This window comes from Protopterus annectens, chromosome 8.part0, assembly GCF_019279795.1.
Source record: "Protopterus annectens isolate FY-2018-M chromosome 8.part0, PAN1.0, whole genome shotgun sequence".
In the NCBI taxonomy this organism is placed as follows: Eukaryota; Metazoa; Chordata; order Ceratodontiformes; family Protopteridae; genus Protopterus; species Protopterus annectens.
In genome coordinates this window covers 5,219,768-5,240,739 of record NC_056741.1, presented here as the reverse complement: position 1 = coordinate 5,240,739, position 20,972 = coordinate 5,219,768, and the positions used below count along the sequence as shown (strand labels likewise).

General features: G+C 36.9%; 1 protein-coding gene across 1 annotated transcript in view; it reads left to right on the top strand.

Moving 5' to 3' along the window:
* Nucleotides 1-20,972, top strand: part of LOC122807958 — a 185,906-nt gene that overhangs the window by 97,040 nt on the left and 67,894 nt on the right. The window contains exons 5-6 of the mRNA XM_044078989.1: nt 1,232-1,279; nt 8,184-8,218. Of these exons, the coding sequence (XP_043934924.1) occupies nt 1,232-1,279; nt 8,184-8,218 (83 nt within the window). The remainder of the gene's footprint in view (nt 1-1,231; nt 1,280-8,183; nt 8,219-20,972) is intronic.

Below are 20,972 nucleotides of genomic sequence, written 5' to 3'. Positions count from 1 at the left end.
CTTTCTAAATGACATAGTTAAAAATGATGATAAAATCAAGCATTCTGTTCTAACCATAACTTAATCAATGATCTTATAATCATGTCGTTACAATAGAATCTCGGCTTTATATACACCATATTACTTAATAATGATACTAAAGTATTTTTTCTTTCATAACAAAGAATTGGTGCTTTGGCATCCATTATGATACATGTATATGGTATTAGCTTGGTAAACACAGTAACAAAGTACAAACACAAACGCACACACACACACATGCACGCACACACATGCATGCGTGCGTGAGCAATCAGGAAGCAGCGTAGTAAATCAGATTCACTGCTAAGCTAAATAAATTTAAAGAAAATAAATAAAAATGTGAAAACAAAAATAATTTCTTACAGTTTATGTGATATAGTAAAATACATCCAGTGCTTGACTCAAATGGGATAGTTATAATTTCAAATAGGCTTTTCAAAATAAAAGAAATCAAGACTTCTGTTCAGGGTGGAGAAAATTAACATAAAGAAATTATAATGTTTAATACACCTGGAATATTTTACTGTACTGAGGTTATGAATATCATTTCAGAAAAATGTTATAGTCAGTAATCAGAGAAGGAAATCTGATGAGACAATCTGTAAAAACAAAATACTTCATTAGTGGAGATAGATTCATACTAGGCTAACTGCCCTTGCAAGCCATTTAAAGCCTAGCCAATTATCCCTTGTGAGACTCAAACCCTGCACCTTGAGTTTATAAGGCAAACACCTTAACCATTATGCCACCCTCCCAGCTTTCTCATTTTAATGTTCTAATTTGACATCATCGTGACATGAACAGAGGAAAAGGTAAGGGATATCATGATTAGGCATAACCAGGTTTCACTAATAGAACTGATAAACAGAAGCAGATGAGGCAGAAGAATCCCATCTATCCCCTCTTAAAAAAAGGAAACTTGCCAAAGGAACATACATTTTGATGGAAGTCTGCTGCAGTAATGAGCAAGGTAAGGCATAGTGAGTGCCAGAAGGATCCTGGTCCAGTACTATGAACCGGTGCCCGAGGCCTGCACTATGAATCAGCGCCCGCCCCCTCAGCTCTGGGTAAACAATGTCAGCATGGAGAAAATGAAATACGTTAAATGTGCTGGACCTTGAGAAGACAAATAATGGGTCAACAGACATGAATTTAATGGTCAGTGTAGTGTAACTACAAAATAATAACTCATCTTTGTTTTCTCCATCAGATATAAATAGTTCTACACCAGACAGAGAATTAACAAGACCACGTACAGGTGAGACACTTAATCATTTATGGTTATTTGAAATCATGCGCAGTGTGTCTTCCTTTACTGATGTTATTCTTATTTTAGAAATACTGCTTTTAGTTAAGATCAGCTTATATAATGTGAAGAAACAATGCTCAGGAACCAGTCTTCACTTTCTGTAGTCACGCGGAAATTATGTTTAAGTACAATCGCTTATGATGTTGTGGAAAATGAATGACAAAAGGAAAAAGCAACATTTTAACCAAACCACTCACTGACGCAGTACTGCTGAGAGTTATGATTAGTGAAATAGACAGAATGAATTCATGGGTATACCTTAGAAACCTGAAAGATATTCACTCATGGCAACTGAACTGAAGCAGGCAGCCAGTTGTATGCATTGAGCAGAAACAGCTTTCTGAATCTGTCATATTGTTAGAAGGTATAATACTAAAACAATTTCAGCATGAAACTGCCAACCTGTCGATGAAGGTTTTAGTCCAGGCTTTTCCACCAAAATACTCTGGGACCCTGCAGAAGTCACCTATATCACTAATGTATTGTGTAGACTGTCCTTGTTCTTGGACTTCAGAAATAAATGAAATAAGTGGACATCACAGGGTTCACAGTGTTCCTTTATGCTACTTGGTTCTGTAGTTTAGATCTTGGCTGAAGTACCTACTCTGGTACATCTACTTACCTTTGCTAGAGCCTCAAAGGTTTTCTTCCTAGTCTGTGCTTTCCATCAGCCTTCCCAATATGTGCCATAAAGGAATTTAGCAACACTTCAAATTGCACATAAGTGTGCATGGCTGGTGTGACTCAAAATGTGTATGTGTGTTTGTGTGGATGGGAGTGCTGGCACACACGTGCGTATTTCCTGTGCATGGCTGGTGTGGGTGAACATGTGTATCTGTGTGTGTGTGTGTGAGGGGGGTGCCCTCTGAATGGCTAGTGTAAGTGAACATATGTATGTGCATGTGTGTGTGGGGGGCAGCATGCGTATGGCTGGTGGCTTGTCTGGAATTAGTTTTTTATGCTGTGTGCCCCTACAGAGCTGAGATAGCCTCTGACTCCCACATAAACCTGAATTAAATTACTTGTATAATTGAGAAATGAAAGAAAGAATGCCTGACAGTAAAGAGTGGAGCTTATACAAATTAATTTGAGGTTTTACTTACCCTCAAAGAAATTACCGGTTGTATAATTACACAAAACTGCATCCATTGTTATGATATCACTTTCTCTATTCCAGGATGCAGTGCCTTCCATGTGTTTCAGTGCCCCAGTAGCAGTAGGAGTGTATCTGCATTTATTTGCAACCCATATACATGATACAAATCTGGAACTGGTTGAAATCCTAGCTCACTCAATAGCATTAGTTATGATATTATTGACAATTAAAGTACCCCCATCTATGACCCTTTCTAAGCATGCAGAATAACTTAAATGGTTATAAAAATGAGCCATTGTGCCACAGACATCTCTTATGGCTGACCACTTATCCATTCATAAACTTCCAAATGAATACTGAGAACAATTGTGCTGCCCAGAGAATTATGGACTTCATAAGTGGTGATAGGCTTGACCAAATGATCCTCTTGCACACAAGAGGTATTAATCTTTCACATCCCATGCTTATAAATATTCCCTCCAATTGCATCATCTCAGTTGTTACCCCCACTCTAGTCAAATCTGACCATCTTGTTGTGACCTTTTCCCTGGAAACCTGCCTTGCGGCCCTTAATAACTTCTCTAAATTCAGAGATTACTTCAAAACCAATTATTAATTACTTACCCATCTTATGGATATTCACAAATGGTATAGCTCCCCTACTGCTGGTCCTGCTTATTCTTCTGTATTTTATGGTAACCATTTCAAATGGAAGGACACGCTAGAGAGAGTCCCAAAACATGATGACTGAATGGCCAAAAGATCGAACTTTCATATGCTAAGTCTGAGATTCCATTTCTCAAACTATTCCGTTTACTTCGAGGTATGGTGGTCTCAGAGTTGGTGTAAATAACTTCAGGGGTGTGGGGGCTATAGGGTGTTACCTGGATACAAGTGAGTACAGAAGGTTGTTATGGAAAGTCAGGGGATTCTGTTAAGCTGTCACTCAGGAACTGCTTGGTACTTTAGATTGTTAGGAAAGTGTTAGTGAGGTAGTTGTTACTAGGATTGTTACGGGGACAGAGGTAAATAAATTGGTTGCAACTGAGCTATGGTAAATGTAGAAAGTAGCCAGTGAGATACAGGAAGTTGTACTAGATTGTGACTTGGCACAGGTAACTGCAGTAGGTTGTTATTGGGGCAAAGATGAGTGAAGTAGGTTCTGACTAGGGCATAAATTAATACAATATGTTAGTGTAGTATTTTACAACCGAGTCAATGGTGAATTCAGTAGGTTGACATTATGGCATAAATGAGTGCATCTCTAGCACAAATGAGTGCATTAAACATTAACTTTTAATCTCGGTTTATGTAAATAACTGTAAGCATATATATATTAAAATAGCAGATAAACTTATAAATAAACTCTGCAGAAAGACTAGTATTCTAGTGAAATTGTTAGAACAAGCTAGATTACAGATCTTCATACATTTAAAAAATACTTCAATACTCATGACATTCAGAATGAGGCCATTGCCTTGTAAGCTAGTATCAAGGAGTGTAGTAGATTACTAAGGACTGAGGCCAAATAGACAAATGGATGTCTAACCAAGGTCTCTAAATTTGTTGAATGAAAATCAAGCAGCTCTTCATTTCATAGGTTAGTACTAAGCTAATTGCTCTTGCAAGCCATTGTAAGCCTAGCCAATTACCCCTTGTGAGACTCAAACCCTGCACCTTGTGTTTGTAAGGCAAACACCTTAACCATTAGGCCACCCTCCCAACCCTGATTTGATGATGTAAACAGTCTAGTCAGGATACATGGCAACAAAAGCTCCTTCAAAAAGACAGGACACATGCCATGCACGGCATGGAAAGTCAACAAAGACTTTAAAGGCAGGCGTTTTTATGACAGTCAACCAATGCAGTTTATGCAGGGTAGGGTATAATATGAATGGGCCATGAAATGTGCATTTACCATGATCATTTACTGCCACCATTTGAAAGCCCATGATAACCACTGCACTGATCAAGATAGAAGAGTACAAGAATATGTAACAAGGTCTGATGTCAAACTAAGGTGCCTGATCTGGGTAATATTTTGCCACTGATGATGCCTGGCAGTTTGCACAGAAGGTTAAGGTGTTGGCTGTTAACAAGTTGCTTCCTATAGTCCAAGGTTTGGTTATTTCAGCCTTCATTTGCCTAATATGTTAACAAGACAGTGCTCTGTGTCAGATGGAAAATTGAGCTAACTCCTTAGTGGCTTCCTGGAGCACATGCCTAATCATAACTTTTAAAACTATAAGTTGATCTGATCTGGAAGCAAGAGATAAAGGGACCCAATACTGAATACAACTATTCATTTCATATAACATTAATGAAAACTAACTTAAAATGTTATGTATTTTTTTTCTTTCTTATTTCCATCTGATAGCACATTTGGTCTGCAATATTTGTGTAACCATGCAACCTTTCTCTTGTAAATATGAAAAGAGATAAGGGGAATGCAGAAATATAATATTTAGAATGTAAAATATAACAATTTGCATCTCCAGTGCTATCAGGTCATAAAATGCCAATATAGTCCACTTCAAAGAAGTAGCTGATTAGAACTGTGAAAAAAGCAGGCATACAGACAGCTAAAAGATGTATGTGATATCTTATGTACAAGTACTTTTTATTGTTCTGTACTGATGTAATTAAGCCTTTCTTCATGAGGAGAACTGACTTAGTTACTTTTGGTGTGGGAAAGCATACAACTAAAATAAGATGATATAATGATTTCTGTTGAAAGGAAGTTATCTATAATATATAAATGTACTGCTCCTGAATAACTTGATAAAGGGGTCTAAAGTGAAATAACTTGTTTTACTAATGTAGTCTGATATAATGTAACTAGACCTCTCTTATTCTGCAAAATGGAAATAAGGACTCTGAGGAAAATGACTGAGGAACTGAAATGTATAAATATTTGAGACTGGTCTTTATTCCTTCTTGTCTTTCCCGGGAAGAAATTAAGCACACTCGTGAAATGGTTGGCTCCTCTGCCTATCCATTTTTTAACATTTTTTTCTAACTTAAAGTCGTAAGTCCAGCATTCTGTAGAAAAAAGATAGGATACTTTAGTTATCTGAAGAATTGTTTTTCTATACATACTCTGCCCGGTGTAACTAGCTGTATGCTGACATTCCTTGTAGACTTTCTTATGAATTTGCCTATTTCATTTGTAACTGCACTGTAAATAAAGTTTGTTTACTCCATTTTAAGTCTATTGCCTGTTTTGTATAAATGTATTATTTATATTTATTATCTAAGAGAAGGGTCATCATTTACCACTGTAGGTTAACAAGCTGTGGTTTCTTCCTGCATTAAGCTAGATTTCTTGGGCATACTGCAAGTGAAAATATCAACATGCATGCTTGTAGCTGGAGGTCCCTATCCATACCCATGGTGGTGGCAGTACTACCATCAAGGAAGAAAACTGTGGGGAACAGAAACAATTTTGAAAGCCTTACCTGGGGGTTTTGTGCATGTGTGTGTGTGAAAATAATAACATCCATGAAAAGCAGTTACCATGGGAAAGGAGTACTGGAAGACATTATGGTTCACAGAAGGGGTGGCAAAGAAAAGGTCAAGGGTGCTAGGTCAAAGGCTCAACTCTGTAGGTGGCCTGTGTAGAGTCTAATCTAGGGTGGATGTTGAAAGACAATGCCTAGAACAGAAATGCAATTTCCCATTATTCTGTTGTGGCCAAATGCATTTTGTGAATTAATTGGTGAATTAGACTTTTATGTACTTTCTTACTTTTTTCTTACTCTACTAAATACAAGTGGTGTGACCATCTCTCTGGTGCCAGCTAAGACCGTTCTTCACACTGGTGGCAGTAGTACCACCAATTTGTGGCATTTTAAGTGGCAGTTCAGGGATTTAAACTCCACCATCCACCTCATCAAAAAGTATTTTTAAAAATGTTAGGATTTTTTTGTTAATTTGGACAAAATTACCTTTTATCTGATAACCTTTGGCTATTAATTTTTATCTAGAAGGGCAGATTTGTTTATTGTAAGACACATGCAAATATACTGAGTTTTTAATGCAGCACAAATGATTACTTTTATGATGTGATTACAATATACCTGAAAGCCCTGGTGTACTACTGAGTTGTATCATATATGCAATGATGTTAAAGGGACACGCATACTAACTTTTTGATTAGTACAGATGAAAGCTCTGAATTATTACTTAAATACTAAATTATTGATTAGTACAGATGAGAGCTCTGAATTGTTACTTAAATACAAACTTATTGATTAGTACAGATGGCAGCTCTGAATTGTTACTTAAATACCAACTTATTGATTAGTACAGATGAGAGCTCTGAATTGTTACTTAAATACCAGCTTAATGATTAGTACAGATGAGAGCTCTGAATTGTTACTTAAATACTAACTTATTGATTAATACAGACGAGAGCTCTGAACTGTTTCTTAAATACTAACTTATTGATTAGTACAGAAGAGAGCTCTGAATTGTTACTTAAATGCTAACTTATTGACCTCTGAATTTTTACTTAAATACCAATTTATTGATTAGTACAGATGAGAGCTCTGAATTGTTACTTAAATATTAACTTATTAATGAGTACAGATGAGAGCTCTGAATTGTTACTTAAATACTAACCTATTGATTAGTACAGATGAGACCTCTGAATTGTTACTTAAATACTAACTTATTGATTAGTACAGACAAGAGCTCTGAATTGTTACTTAAATACCAACTTATTGATTAGTACAGATGACAGCTCTGAATTTTTACTTAAATACAAACGTATTGATTAGTACAGCTGACAGCTCTGAATTGTTACTTAAATACTAACTTACTGAGCTCTGAATTGTTACTTATATACCAACATATTGATTAGTACAGATGAGAGCTCTGAACTGTTACTTAAATACTAACTTATTGATTAGTACAGATGAGAGCTCTGAATTGTTACTTAAATACCAACATATTGATTAGTACAGATGAGAGCTCTGAATTGTTACTTAAATACCAACTTATTGATTAGTACAGATGAGAGCTCTGAATTGTTACTTAAATACTAACATATTGATTAGTACAAACAAGAGCTCTGAATTGTTACTTAAATACTAACTTATTGATTAGTACAGATGAGAGCTCTGAATTGTTGCTTAAATACTAACATATTGATTAGTACAGAAGAGAGCTCTGAATTGTTACTTAAATACCAACTTATTGATTAGTACAGATGAGAGCTCTGAATTGTTACTTAAATACTAACTTATTGATTAGTACAGATGAGAGCTCTGAATTGTTACTTAAATACTAACTTATTGATTAGTACAGATGAGAGCTCTGAATTGTTACTTAAATACTAACTTATTGATTAGTACAGATGAGAGCTCTGAATTGTTTCTTAAATACTAACTTATTGATTAACACAGATGAGAGCTCTGAATTGCTACTTATGTATGGGGTTAGTGAGGCAGTTACAAGTATAGCAAATCATCCAATGCACATAGCTATAGAAGATTGGTTCATGGATACATTCATCAACTTCAAACATAGAATGGTATTGTATGAGCTGCCTCTGTCTTTTCTTGCATAAAGTCCCACAGCTTTTTGTCAATAACTATCTCATAAATACCACCTTCATTAGTGCATAAATATCTATCTCTGTTTCTCTAAAACTTTCTCTGTTGCAGGGCCCGATCTTCTGGACACTGCAAAGCCTTTTATTATTGCTGGGATATTACTGTGCCTTATATTAACCTGTGTGTACGTCCTTCACAGGAGAAGAATTATCAAGGGGGAGACGAAGACAAAAGGTATGGCCTGAATTTTATTCCTTTCCTCTTTTGCATTGAGAGTGTGCATGTTCCAATATTAATAATCATGTATCATAGTGGATATGGCATGCATGTGCTCTTAAATATACAGCTACACATGAAGCTGCATGTAAACATTCAAATATTCACTGTTACATGCAATATATCACTGCACATGTGAAACTGCTAAAATTTAACTGCAAGTCATCCTGCATTTGGCATGTTCATGAACTAATATTTATATTTACATGCCATGTTGCATTGTACATGTGCATGTGCTTATATTCGCAGTTACAAGTTTTTCTAGGTCTTGAATGTACATATACTAATATTCATATCACATATGATTCTACAAGTACACATTCTGATATTCACAATTACATGTCTAGTTACAGCATGTACTAATATGTACAGTTATTTGCCATACTGCATTGTGTATGTAAATGTAAAAATGTTTGCAATCGCAGGTCATCTTGCACCCCCCCATGTACATTCACTAATATACCCACTTACAGGTCATACTTTCTTGTGCAGATACATGCATTCATATCCACATTCAAATGTGATCATGCAAGTCCACATTCTGATTTTAACAATTACAGGTCATCCTTGCTCCTGCATGTGCATATACTGATAGTTACATTTACAGACCATTATGTATTGTAAATGTACATATACAATTGTTCACATTCACAGATCATACTGTTTTGTGTAGGTTCATTGATAGTGAGAGTTGTAGATCAAAATACACTATGCATGCAAATATATTGTTATTGTATTCACATATCTTACTGTATGTTGTTGGTATACATACTGATAATCATAATTACACTTCCACACTCTGATATTTACAGGTACAAGTTATCCTACAACATGTGATTCCCTGTAGTGATATTCGCAGTTACAGGTTATCCTACAACATGTGCTTATATGTACTGATATTCACAGTTACAAGTTATCCTACAACATGTGCTTACATGTATTGATATTCACAGTTGCAAGTTATCCTACAACATGTGCTTCCCTGTAGTGATATTCACAGTTACAGGTTATCCTACATTTGCTTACATGTACTGATATTCATAGTTACAAGTTATCCTACAACATATGCACCCCTGTACTGATATTCACAGTTACATATTATCTTACAACATGTGTTTACATGTACTGATATTCACAGTTACAAATTATCCTACAACATGTATTTACATGCACTGATATTAACAGTTACCGGTTATCCTACAACATGTGCTTACATGTACTGATATTCACAGTTACAAGTTATCCTACAACATGTGCTTACATGTACTGATATTCACAGTTACAAGTTATCCTACATGTGCTTACATGTACTGATATTCACAGTTACAGGTTATTCTAAAACATGTGTTTATATGTACTGATATTCAGTTAAATGTTATCCTGCAGCATGTGCTTACCTGTACTGATATTCACAGTTACATGTTACCCTAAAACATGTGTTTAAATGTACTGATATTCACAGTTACAGGTTATCCTACAACATGTCTTACATGTACTGATATTCACAGTTACAAGTTATCCTACAACATGTGCTTGCATGTATTGATAGTTAAATTTTATACTGCAGCATGTGCTTACATGTACTGATAGTCACATGTACAGGTTATCCTACAACATATTTACATGTACTGATATTCACAGTTACAAGTTATCCTACAACATGTGCTTGCATGTATTAATACTCAGTTAAATTTTATACTGCGGCATGTGCTTACATGTACTTATATTCACATGTACAGGTTATCCTACAACATGTGTTTACATATGCTGATATTCACAGTTACAGGTTATCTTACAACATGTGTTTACATGTACTGATATTTACAGTTACAGGTTATCCTACAAAATGTGCTTACATGTACTGATATTCACAGTTACAGGTTATCCTACAACATGTGTTTACATGTACTGATATTCACAGGTACAGATATCCTACATGTGCTTACATGTACTGATATTCACATTTACAGATTAAAGTACAGCACATGCTTACATGTGCCAATATTCACAATTACGGGTTAGCATACAATACGGGATTATATTTACCGTTATTTACAGTTACAGGCCATATTGTGCCCTTCATATATGTGCACCTTTATTCACAGCCACATGTTATACTGCATTATGTATGTGCATGTAGAGATATTCACAGTTACAGGTCACCTTACATCCTGCATATTCATACAGCAGCATTCAGAGTCACTGATCATCCTGTATCTTGCATAAACATGTACCAATATCCCAAGTTATACATTATTACCAGCATCATGCATGTGCACATATGGATATTCCCAGTCATAGGACATCCTCCAATTTGTGTGCAGACATACAAGTATTTTCACTGATAGGTCATTCTGCCTGAACAAGTAACAAAACATATAGTCCCAGGTCATTCTCTTTCGTGTTCATAGATGTACCACTGTTTGCAGTCACATGTATCCTGCATTCTACATGTACATATATTGATTTTGTCACAATTGTACAAAACTCTCCTGTGCCTCATAAATCATGTTTAATTACAGTCATTTATTACTTCCGGATATTACAATTTCATTTTTATTTATGTATTTTTATCTATTTGTTTTTGCTTACTAGGAAAGTCCAGTAGGGTGAGAAACCTCTTTTCAGTGGAGGGCCTAAGGGAAAAGCCCCACATATGCAAATTACATTATTAGCAGTACAAAACAATACATATATAAAGTCCCAGTAAGAGTATTGTGCATAACAAATGTATTGTTCAGAATGAAAATTGAGATTCTGCATCTGTTGCTACATTACCTTTTTAATTGACAGGTTTAGTATTTACATAATCTCCGTGGTGTCATTTAGTGTTTCTCCCAGTTTTGTCCGGACGTCTTGAGTATGACGTTGAGTCATATGATATGGTAGCCCCCCACACACACACACACGAAACAACTACATCCCTCTCTGCTATTCCTGATTTTACACAATTATCATGATCTTACCTTGTACCTGCCCAACTCTTTGTACCGGATGAAGTACTACAGCCATTTCAGTTATACCAGACATTACAGCATCACACTTCCTATTATGTAGGACAAACTATCTTTGCAAGAGTCTCTGTGCAGTCAAGAAGCTTAAAGCACTTGTAAAGAAGTATGCCTGAGTCAAATACAGGATTTGAAGGTTTCCCCCATTCTTCTTTGCCATTTTTTAATGATTTAAGCTAATGTTTAAAGAATGTTATCAGTAACTGATGTTGCTCTTCTTTGTAAATGTGCTGCTGCCTGTACTAAGAGTATAGGATTCAAAATTGTTTTTTCCCCTCATATTAGAATTTTTTTTCTTAACTTAAGCTAATTAACATCACTTCCCTGTTGTCTAGCATTAGCAGTGAGGACCAAAATTCCAATTTGTTAGAAATCTTTTTTTCTGTGGCAGTGGAAATGCTTTCAAACCCTTTTACTACATTTAAGTTCTATCCCTGGTCTCTAATCTTCCTCCCCCACTTCACATCTTTCATCCTGCAAACCTTTTTGTCTATTAAGTTTGATGTACCATTAGGGCAGGTTTTCACAAATATCCCTAATATTTAGTGTCTCCCCAATTTTGCAGGATTATCTTTTTAGTCTAGGGGAGTTTAGAGATATTACAGTCCCCCACACACATGCAGACAGTCATTCATACATACATACACATACAGTCCCCCATCTAATCAGACTCACAGATTCACTTATCCATACACGTGCACACACACACACACACACACACACACACACACACACACACACACACACACACACACACACACACACACACACACACACACACACACACACACACACACACACACACACATACACACATACACACACACTGTCACTTGCAGTAATTCATCCCTCTGTATACACTCACACGTACCACCACACACATGCACACAAACACACACACATGCACAATCCTCCACTTCCCCCTGTCCACTAAACTCCCCAGCACTTATTTCTAATATGATCTTACCCACTGAACGTAATGGGTTACCATGAACCTTTGACTGTGTTCGTTAACATGACTGGCCAAGCTACCTTATGCAGGCATTTCTAGGAGGAGAGTTTATAGGTTTGTAGGTTCATAAAAGGTTACCAGGCTAACAGCCCTAGAGCCCTTACAAGCCTAGCCCTATTTATTCCGAGTGGTCTCAATTGTTGATGGTTAGGTGAGTGAAGTTCGCAGAGTTAGCGGTCTATGGTAGTTAATAATGACTTTTTCTATCCAGGAGGGACATGGGTGTCAACTCAGGTGTGAATTTGTGGTCACCCATCCATTGATCTAGGTTGCGTTTGAAGAGGGTGAGAGAGGGGGTCAGTTTCACGTGAATCAGAACATTGTTCCAGAGGATTAACAGTCTGTGGGAAATATATGTATCTCTCTCTCTCTCTCTCCCCCTAGCAAGACCGGTTTAAGTCAGAGGCTAGGTTAAGATCCCTGGAGTAAGTGACCCTCGTGCAGTTTGAAATATGTAGCATTTTCATCAGGGCTGTGTCAGAGACTGCCATGTAAGCCAGGCACAGTTCACCTTTAGCAACCTGTAGGAGACAGAATAAAGTGACAGAATTTTCAGTTTTTCTGCATAAAACTTGTTTTGTGTAACCTGTAATTTCTTGGTGAGAAGCCTCCATGGTATCTCCAATTGTTGCACATGTCTGGTGAGCGAGCATTGTACTCAATTACTGGACTGATGAGGGCCCAATATAAAGAAATATAACATACTTATGTCTAGATGCAATACCTTTACTTATAAGATGTGGCATATAGAAGGAATTTCTTACTACTCTGGATACATGGTGTTCAAAGTTCATTTTGCTATCAGCCGGAGTACCCAGATTATGTACCACTGGGTCTACACTTAGGGAGGTGCTGTCTATAACGTACTTAGCAGGGAATGGGAATAATAATAAAGGGAATAATAATAATAATAATAATAATAATAATAATAATAATAATAATAATAATAATAATGCCTTTTTTTGCATTTAGATTTAATCTGTGGCTTTGGCACCAATCATTTGTCTGTGTTAACTTTGTCTGCAATATATTAACATCACTGGAGAACTCAATGATTGCTCCCAATTTGCAATCATCAGTGACAGCCACAGGCCATCTAGATTTGCCTATACTTCTGTGAAATAACATTTGAACAGTAAGGGGCCCAACACAGAATGCTGTGGTATGCCATTGGTGACTGGTCTTTTGCTAGAGGTGAAGTCATGCACTTTTACAGTTTCCTTTCAGGGTGCCAGTTGGCTTCCCATCTAGTAATGTAGAGGTTAATTCCCAACTGGGAGAGTTTCTCTGTAATACCTGAGTGGGGGATTGTGTCAAATGCCTTGGCTAGGTCAAGATAGACAGCATGCACTGTCTGTCCCTCATCCAACATCTTGATGACTTTCTCGAAGAAGTTAACCATGTTCAACAGGCATGATCGACATTTAACGAATCTGAACTGGGTAGGGTCCAGAGTTTGGAGATTACCTATGTCTTTGTAAATAAGGTCCATAATGATTATTTTCACGGCTTTGCAGATGAGTCTAGTCAAACTCATGAGCCTATAATTCCGTGGGTCAGTTTATGGTCCCTCTTTGTGCAGAGGTATTACTGTTGCTGTCCCCCATTTCATCCTGAACAAAACCAGTGTACAGGCTGTGGTTAAACAGGGATCCAAGTGGGTCTGCTAGGTCAATTTTTACATTTTTAAAAGACAACCTGGGCTGTGTTTGGCTTTATTGATGCCATGTTTTTGGCCTCGGATAGCATAATAGGCTGAGGAATGGTGGCAGGTATACTTTGGAGGATGACTAGTGGGGACAGGGGGGTGACATTTGCTCCAAATCTAGCAGTTAGCAGGTTAACCTTTGGTTGAGTATGGTTGGTGCCATTCACAACCAGTTCAATGCATATATGGGTATTCCCTTTTAGATTTTGAATGCAGTTAAAGAATGCCTTGTGATTATCCTTAGCTAGGGAGTCTATTTTTGCTTCATAATTAGCTTTGGAGGATTTGACAAGATCTCCGATATGTTTGTTTAAGCTAAAGAGGGATTTCTTCCCTTGCTGAGCGAGTTCCCTGTTGTTCATGGACATTCGTTTCTTTCTCTTGTTGTATCACCTGTTTGTACTAGGGATCCAACAGGGTGGCTTGTTTTTTTGGCAAGACCTTGTTTTAATCCAGTCAAGTAAAGCCGATTATACACAACTGCTTAAATGGTTATACAATGCATTGGTGTACACCTCTGCATAGAAGTCCATGTTATGTGCATTTGAGGGGGCTTATACCATCACTTAGTAGGAGGAAATTTGTCTTTGAAAAATTCTTAAGTGTTTTTGAGCTTGATGGGGAATCTGGTCTTATAATTACATCAAAAGGGACGGATTTATGGCCCGATCTTTCCAGGGTGGACATTAGGGCTCTCCCCTAGAATGCCCCGTTAGCATTTGTGGTAGGCCATGGAAACATCCCAGTGTGGTGCTTCACCTCTTTGTGGTACAACTCTGTAGTAGGGTCACCTCTGAATTGGAAATAGTCACAGCAAGTGGTTAAATGGATTTGCTGCTTACAGAAACCTTTACAAATCTCCCTGCTGTTAATATTTTCATTATAAAATGTCGATATGCTATTTTTATGACAATGCCACTGAAATACAGAATGTAGAATGTTCATGATGGTATCAGATCAATTTTGAAAAGCAAAAATAAAATTTTCTTTTAGAGCAAAATGATGAGTTTTCCCCTTTCTTGGCTATGGAAATTTAGGGTATCATATTAACGAATAGCTCTGAGTAAGTACCTCTATTCCATAGGTTTTTGGGGGAGAACTTTGTAAACAAAGACAATTATTATTCTGCATTCACCCCTCTAAATACAGTATTGTAGCATTTACAGTTTTTCATTAGGTAAAGTTAAACATGTCATCCTACTGCAAGGAATTTGTATATTCCCTTTATCAGTATGAGAACCTCATGCCCATTTTGTGATAGGTACTTGAGGTGTCATTATAAATCCTGCTCTAAAATGAGTAGGCCCCACAACCTCATGTCTGCATATACCAACCATTACTGCACTATTGGTATGCAGAGTTCCATTAATATCTATGACAAGTGGAGATGCATGATTCGGAAATGGGTGTACTAATAGCAGACAGAATGCCATGATAACAGATGGACCCTTTTCTTCCACCTCCCTAGCCTGAGACTGGTATGGCCTTCCAGCTGTTTTTCCTCACCCACTCATGCACAAGCACTCACACACATGTTCTAAAGTTAGTGGTTCCAGGAGGTAAGTGAAACTCGGTGCAGTGATGCAAGTGGCATCATGTAACCTCCCCCCTCGCAGTAATGGCATAATCAACTTTCTGTGATCCATGGACTGTATACGTGATTAAATGATGCTACCATGTTGCTTCTGATTGATGTTTCCACTTCCCCTTTCTAACCCAACAATGGCCAGAGTGGTCCCTCCCCTGTAGATGTAGTACTGGAGACATAATGATTAGGAGCAATTGCAGCAAACCTGAGCAACTGGGAAAGGCATGAAAAGGGGGAAAAACATGCTATTAGATTTAGGTTGAATGATGTTGCTAAATGTTTCCTTAATGTGGTGTGTGTGTGTGTGTGTGTGTGTGTGTGTGTGTGTGTGTGTGTGTGTGTGTGTGTGTGTGTGTGTGTGTGTGTGTGTGTGTGTGTGTGTGTGTGTGTGTGTCTGTGTGATTTTACAGAGCAACCATGCAAAAAAGAAAAACTTTTAAGAGGAAATTACACACATAGATGTCATGTTAATGTTCTGAGCCCAAAATATCACAAAAATAGCAAAACTTTGGCCCTTAAGTGAAATAAAGATGACCATGTACAAATAAAATTCAAATGTTTTAAAGCAACAAGTGAGAAACAGTATAATGGTTTCATTAGAAAGGGCGATCTCAGTTAATTAAGTCTCCCAAAATCACAGTAATTATATAGATACCAAGTAAGGAGTTAATAATTCCAATTACATCCCGTAAGTAGAATGAAACTGTTGCAGAATATTATGTTCAAAATTCACAAAAATTACAATATATAGTTTTAAGATAGCAAGAATGTTAGTATATGAATATTCGGTCCCAGAGATTTAATAAAGCCTACACAGTGATTTTTCACTGTGTTTGCATCGCAGCGGGATGTGCACATGGCCATGGGAAAATCTGAATTCAGTAAGCGCTGTGTAGAGGTGCGAACCCCGGCAGAAACAAATGAAACACAGAAAACATGGTGGAGTAATTCAACAGGCTGAAAAGGAACCATGTATACTCTGTGCTGGTGTTCTGTCTATATTCCAAAACATTTGGAATACAGCCATGGAAAGAAGTCTACATGGCATACCTCTCAACCTCTTAGAGCAAGAAATCTGGAAAAAGCCATTGATAATGGGTAGACAAAGGCACAAAAATAGGGACACCTTTTAAATAATGTTCTTATAAACTTAGAAAATCAATAGAATAACAGGTTTTGCATTAGCATGAATTATCTGAAGAGTATGAAGTCTGAAATTCATGTCTGTCATTATTTTCTGATTTTAATCCTCTATGATTTGCCAGTGATTTTGACAGAAAATGACAAAAGGACAAAAAATATAGGAAAAAAATCTGGACATTCTGTGAAAATCTATACAGATGAGAGGTATGCATTTTTCCTAAATAACTCCTCCTAATATCGCTTATACATGTACTTCCTCATGTACATGCTGTTTTTTCTACAACTACCTTGCTCTGAATCTAACGAATAGTTACCATGTAAATACTGTACATAGCTTTCTATCCCTACTCTCTGTTAATTGTGCACCTTTTCAGTTTGCTACATCTCTATATATAATTTTGCATTTGTTTTCTAAAACATTTATAATTGTATGTATAATTGCATAAATGTAAAACTCTATGCTTGTTTTAATTGTATGTAATACAGAGCTTTTCTCCCCGGGCCTCCACTGAAAATGGGCCCACTGGGCCCAGTGGACCTCCCTGGTTATCAAACTGGAAATAAATGAATAAATAAATAAATGCTACATGGATTGTAAAATTTGTGAGATATATACAGAACCGACCCCAATATGTGACAGTAGGCTGGATGCAACAAAAGGAGAGCACCAAAAGCAATCTTTGTGCCAGAAAAGAAATGCAGCTTTGCTCCCCAACCCCAAATGAACAGTACACATTGTTAAGTAATGCAGACAGCTAAAGGTGTAAGTGTGTGCTTATCAAAATAAATATAAAAAACATTAAACAGACTATTCATAGATACATGCCAGCACATGCAATATGTAGCTGATGAAATGCAGGCATATCCATCTAAAAAGCAGTACTTATCTGTGTAGATTTATCCCAAAGTAATATCCTCCCTTCTGTATTGAGTATTAATCTCCCCTTCAGTTCCCCTAGCTACACGGTTGCCAACAGTGTAGATTCATAGTTGTCAGCACAGTGAAAATGGAAATGAGGTATGTACTCATTAGAATTGCTGAATCCCATAAAATTGGATCCATGTAGGGATGTAAACATACTGCAAACACTCCCTCAGTATTTGTGCTTATGGGATGGCAACTGTGAATGCTTACATCAGGTGGGTGTGTCAGGTTAGACTTACAAAGTGTTATATGTAGGTCTGTCAAGGTTGGAAATGCAAGTAAGCAGCGCACAGTTTGCAGGTTCTGTTTCATTACCACACAATTCCCTCTTCATTTGTTGGCAAATTGTGTTTGCTCTGTCATGGTTTTAAGTATTATTTAGTATAAAAGAAAAGAAAACAAAGAAATAAAAAGGGAGAAATAGTTGAAATGAAGAAAAGCAATATATGACATACACAGTAAAAATGTTAGTATGCATTAGATATGTCTACATAGGTCTAGATTTCAACTCTCACTCCAATGTACCTTCATAAATCAGGATGGGTGCCTTATCCTTCTTTGCCACACAAACAACTTTGCAGCAAAGAAGTGAAGTCATTTTTCACACAGTCAACTGCAAGAGACTGTACACAGATATCAAACCATAAACTAGTTCCACATTTATTATTATATTTGGATGTAGTACACTTAGTGATCACACAACCTATTATGCTCATTGATTGCAAATATACAGCTCTGTCTTACCTTTCTGTGTTTCCTGGTCATTTGTCTGTTATCTGACCAGTACTTTGAGACATGCAGTCTGTAAGCCATGCTATATCATTGGCCTTAAAATGTGTGAGGATATTAACTGGCAATAATATGATATGCATTTGCTAACAACTGAAGGGCAGATTGAATGGCACAAACAAGCATAGACTGAACTTTTCAGGGGGAGCAAAGGTGAGTTATTGTTATAGCACATACAAGAGTGCAAAGTGTTGTGTTCAACGGGAAAAACTGAGTTACTGTTATGGCACATACAAGCATAGACTGTTCTTTTGGGGTAAGTAAAAGTGAGTTACCATTATGACACAAACAAGAATGGACTGTTCTTTTGATGGGGGAGAAAATGTGAGTTACTGTTATGGCACAAGTAAGAATGGACTGTTATGTTGGGGGGGCAAAGGTGAGTTACAGTTAAGGCACAAACAAAAATGGACTATTCTTTTGGGGGTACAAAGGTGAGTTACTGTTAAGACACAAACAAGAATGGACCATTCTTTTGGAGGGGGAGCAAAGGTGAGTTACTGTTATGGTGCAAACAAGAATGGACTGCTTGTTTGGGGGAAAGCAAAGCTGAGTTAATGATACGGCACAAACAAGGGTATGTTGCTCTTTTTACTCTCCTTGTTTTGTATCCTGCCTATTGTTTGATCTTGTGAGGGCTGTGAAGTCAAAAACTGCAAGGTGTATCATTTATTTCTAAATTCTCTTGTCAATGATTTTCCAATACAAATGTATGGTACTAAACTGGGGGCATGCAGTGATCATCAGTACTTTTGAGAGGTATGACTGTGTGTGAATCTTTGATATCTGAGGCCTGTTACTTACTAATGAACACATATAAGTCAAATAAGTCTTTGTTGTCACATGTTACATAATGGTTGCACAACTCTTCCACCTTTTCTTGCTTACTGTAACAAGTGATGAAATAAAAGGATATGCCATGATACTATTAAACAATACATTCCAGGTTTAGGACTTACCTTGTAAATGCAGCAGATGCCATTATGTTTGTCAAGGGATGACTCTGTCTGATACAAGCAGTACACAGCCAATATGTGGGGATCTAAAGGTTGTGTGAGTTGCTGGCATCAATGTTACTCTATGTATGTGAGTAGAAGGAAGGTTTTAGTCCCCTAGGTGGTGAGTGACTGTGTAATGTATTGTCTCTTAGCCAATGTAAGGACATACTGAGCAAGCCTCTGTCTTCCTACACCCATAGCAACTAGTGGTTCCCTCTCTGACTCCTCATCTGCCTGTGGCTTTGGTGACCTTGCCATTGGTGGTGTGATGTCTGCCCCTTCCCCTCACTGATTCTGCTGTAACCATTTTCTCAGGATTATGTTGTGTAGAATGACACATACTGTGAAGATTTCGGTACTTGTCTGTGGATTGTACTGCACTGCAGGGCTCCCCAGATGTATCGAGGCACCGGAATGGTGACTTCAGCAGCCCAATCCCCTTGCTTATCCTGCTACAGCTGTTTCCTCAGGATTATGTTGTGTAGCATGGCACATACTGTGAAGATTTTGGTACATGACCATGGATTGTACTGCAAGGCTTCACCAGATATATCTTGGCACCAGAACTGTGACTTCAGCAGCTCAAACACATGCTCTATGACATTTCTGGTTTGAGCATGTGCCTCATTATGGCATTCTTCAGTGGGTTTGTTTGCATTTCTGATGTGTGCTCTCAGCCACAGTTCCAGTGCATAGCCTGCATCTCCCAGTAAATGACCATGTGGAATATCCCCCCTAGCAAACTTCTGGTATAACATAGAGGTGTGCCAGATATGTGAGCCCTGGTAACTATTAAAATTGCCAGCAAAAAAAGACCTCAGAGGACCGGAACACTGAAACCTGTTACCACTTTGAAAACCAGCTTCTGTGAGAATGGTACGACAAATGATCCTTCAACAACAGTGATATGAGCAACAAATTAATTAAAAAAAAAAAATGTGTCAAGCAAAAGCAAAATAAAATCCAAGATTGCTTTTAATAATCAGAAAATTTTATCAAGTTATAATATACTGTGTGGCCATCCCCTTTATTTATACCACAAGATAGGCCATCTAATTAATCAATTAGAGTCAGAATAAACAGATCAATAAACCATATAATTATTTTACAATTAAAACTAACTAGATATTTAAAAATAGTCAGGTTAGAAAGGACAATACACTACTGTGTATTAGTTGACTTTACAAATAATAACTTAATATGTTGACAATATACACATAAACTTATCTTTACATGAATGAAAATAAATAAATAAACAACAATCAAAAATCAAAAAAAAAATAGTCATTTATTAACAGTTACCAGGCAAACTATTGGATGAAAATAATATAAATAACTGATTAAAATTTAAAAAGTCGCCATGTAGTGACTATACTAAAACTCATATATATATATATTCACAACCCCCAACCCCAACCCTGTGAGTGAGTAAATGCCTCAAAAAAAAAATTACTTCAATTCATTCAAATAAATACTGAATAATAATAATAATATAAATAATTTATTATTCATTTTTATTTATTATTTCTTTTTTTACT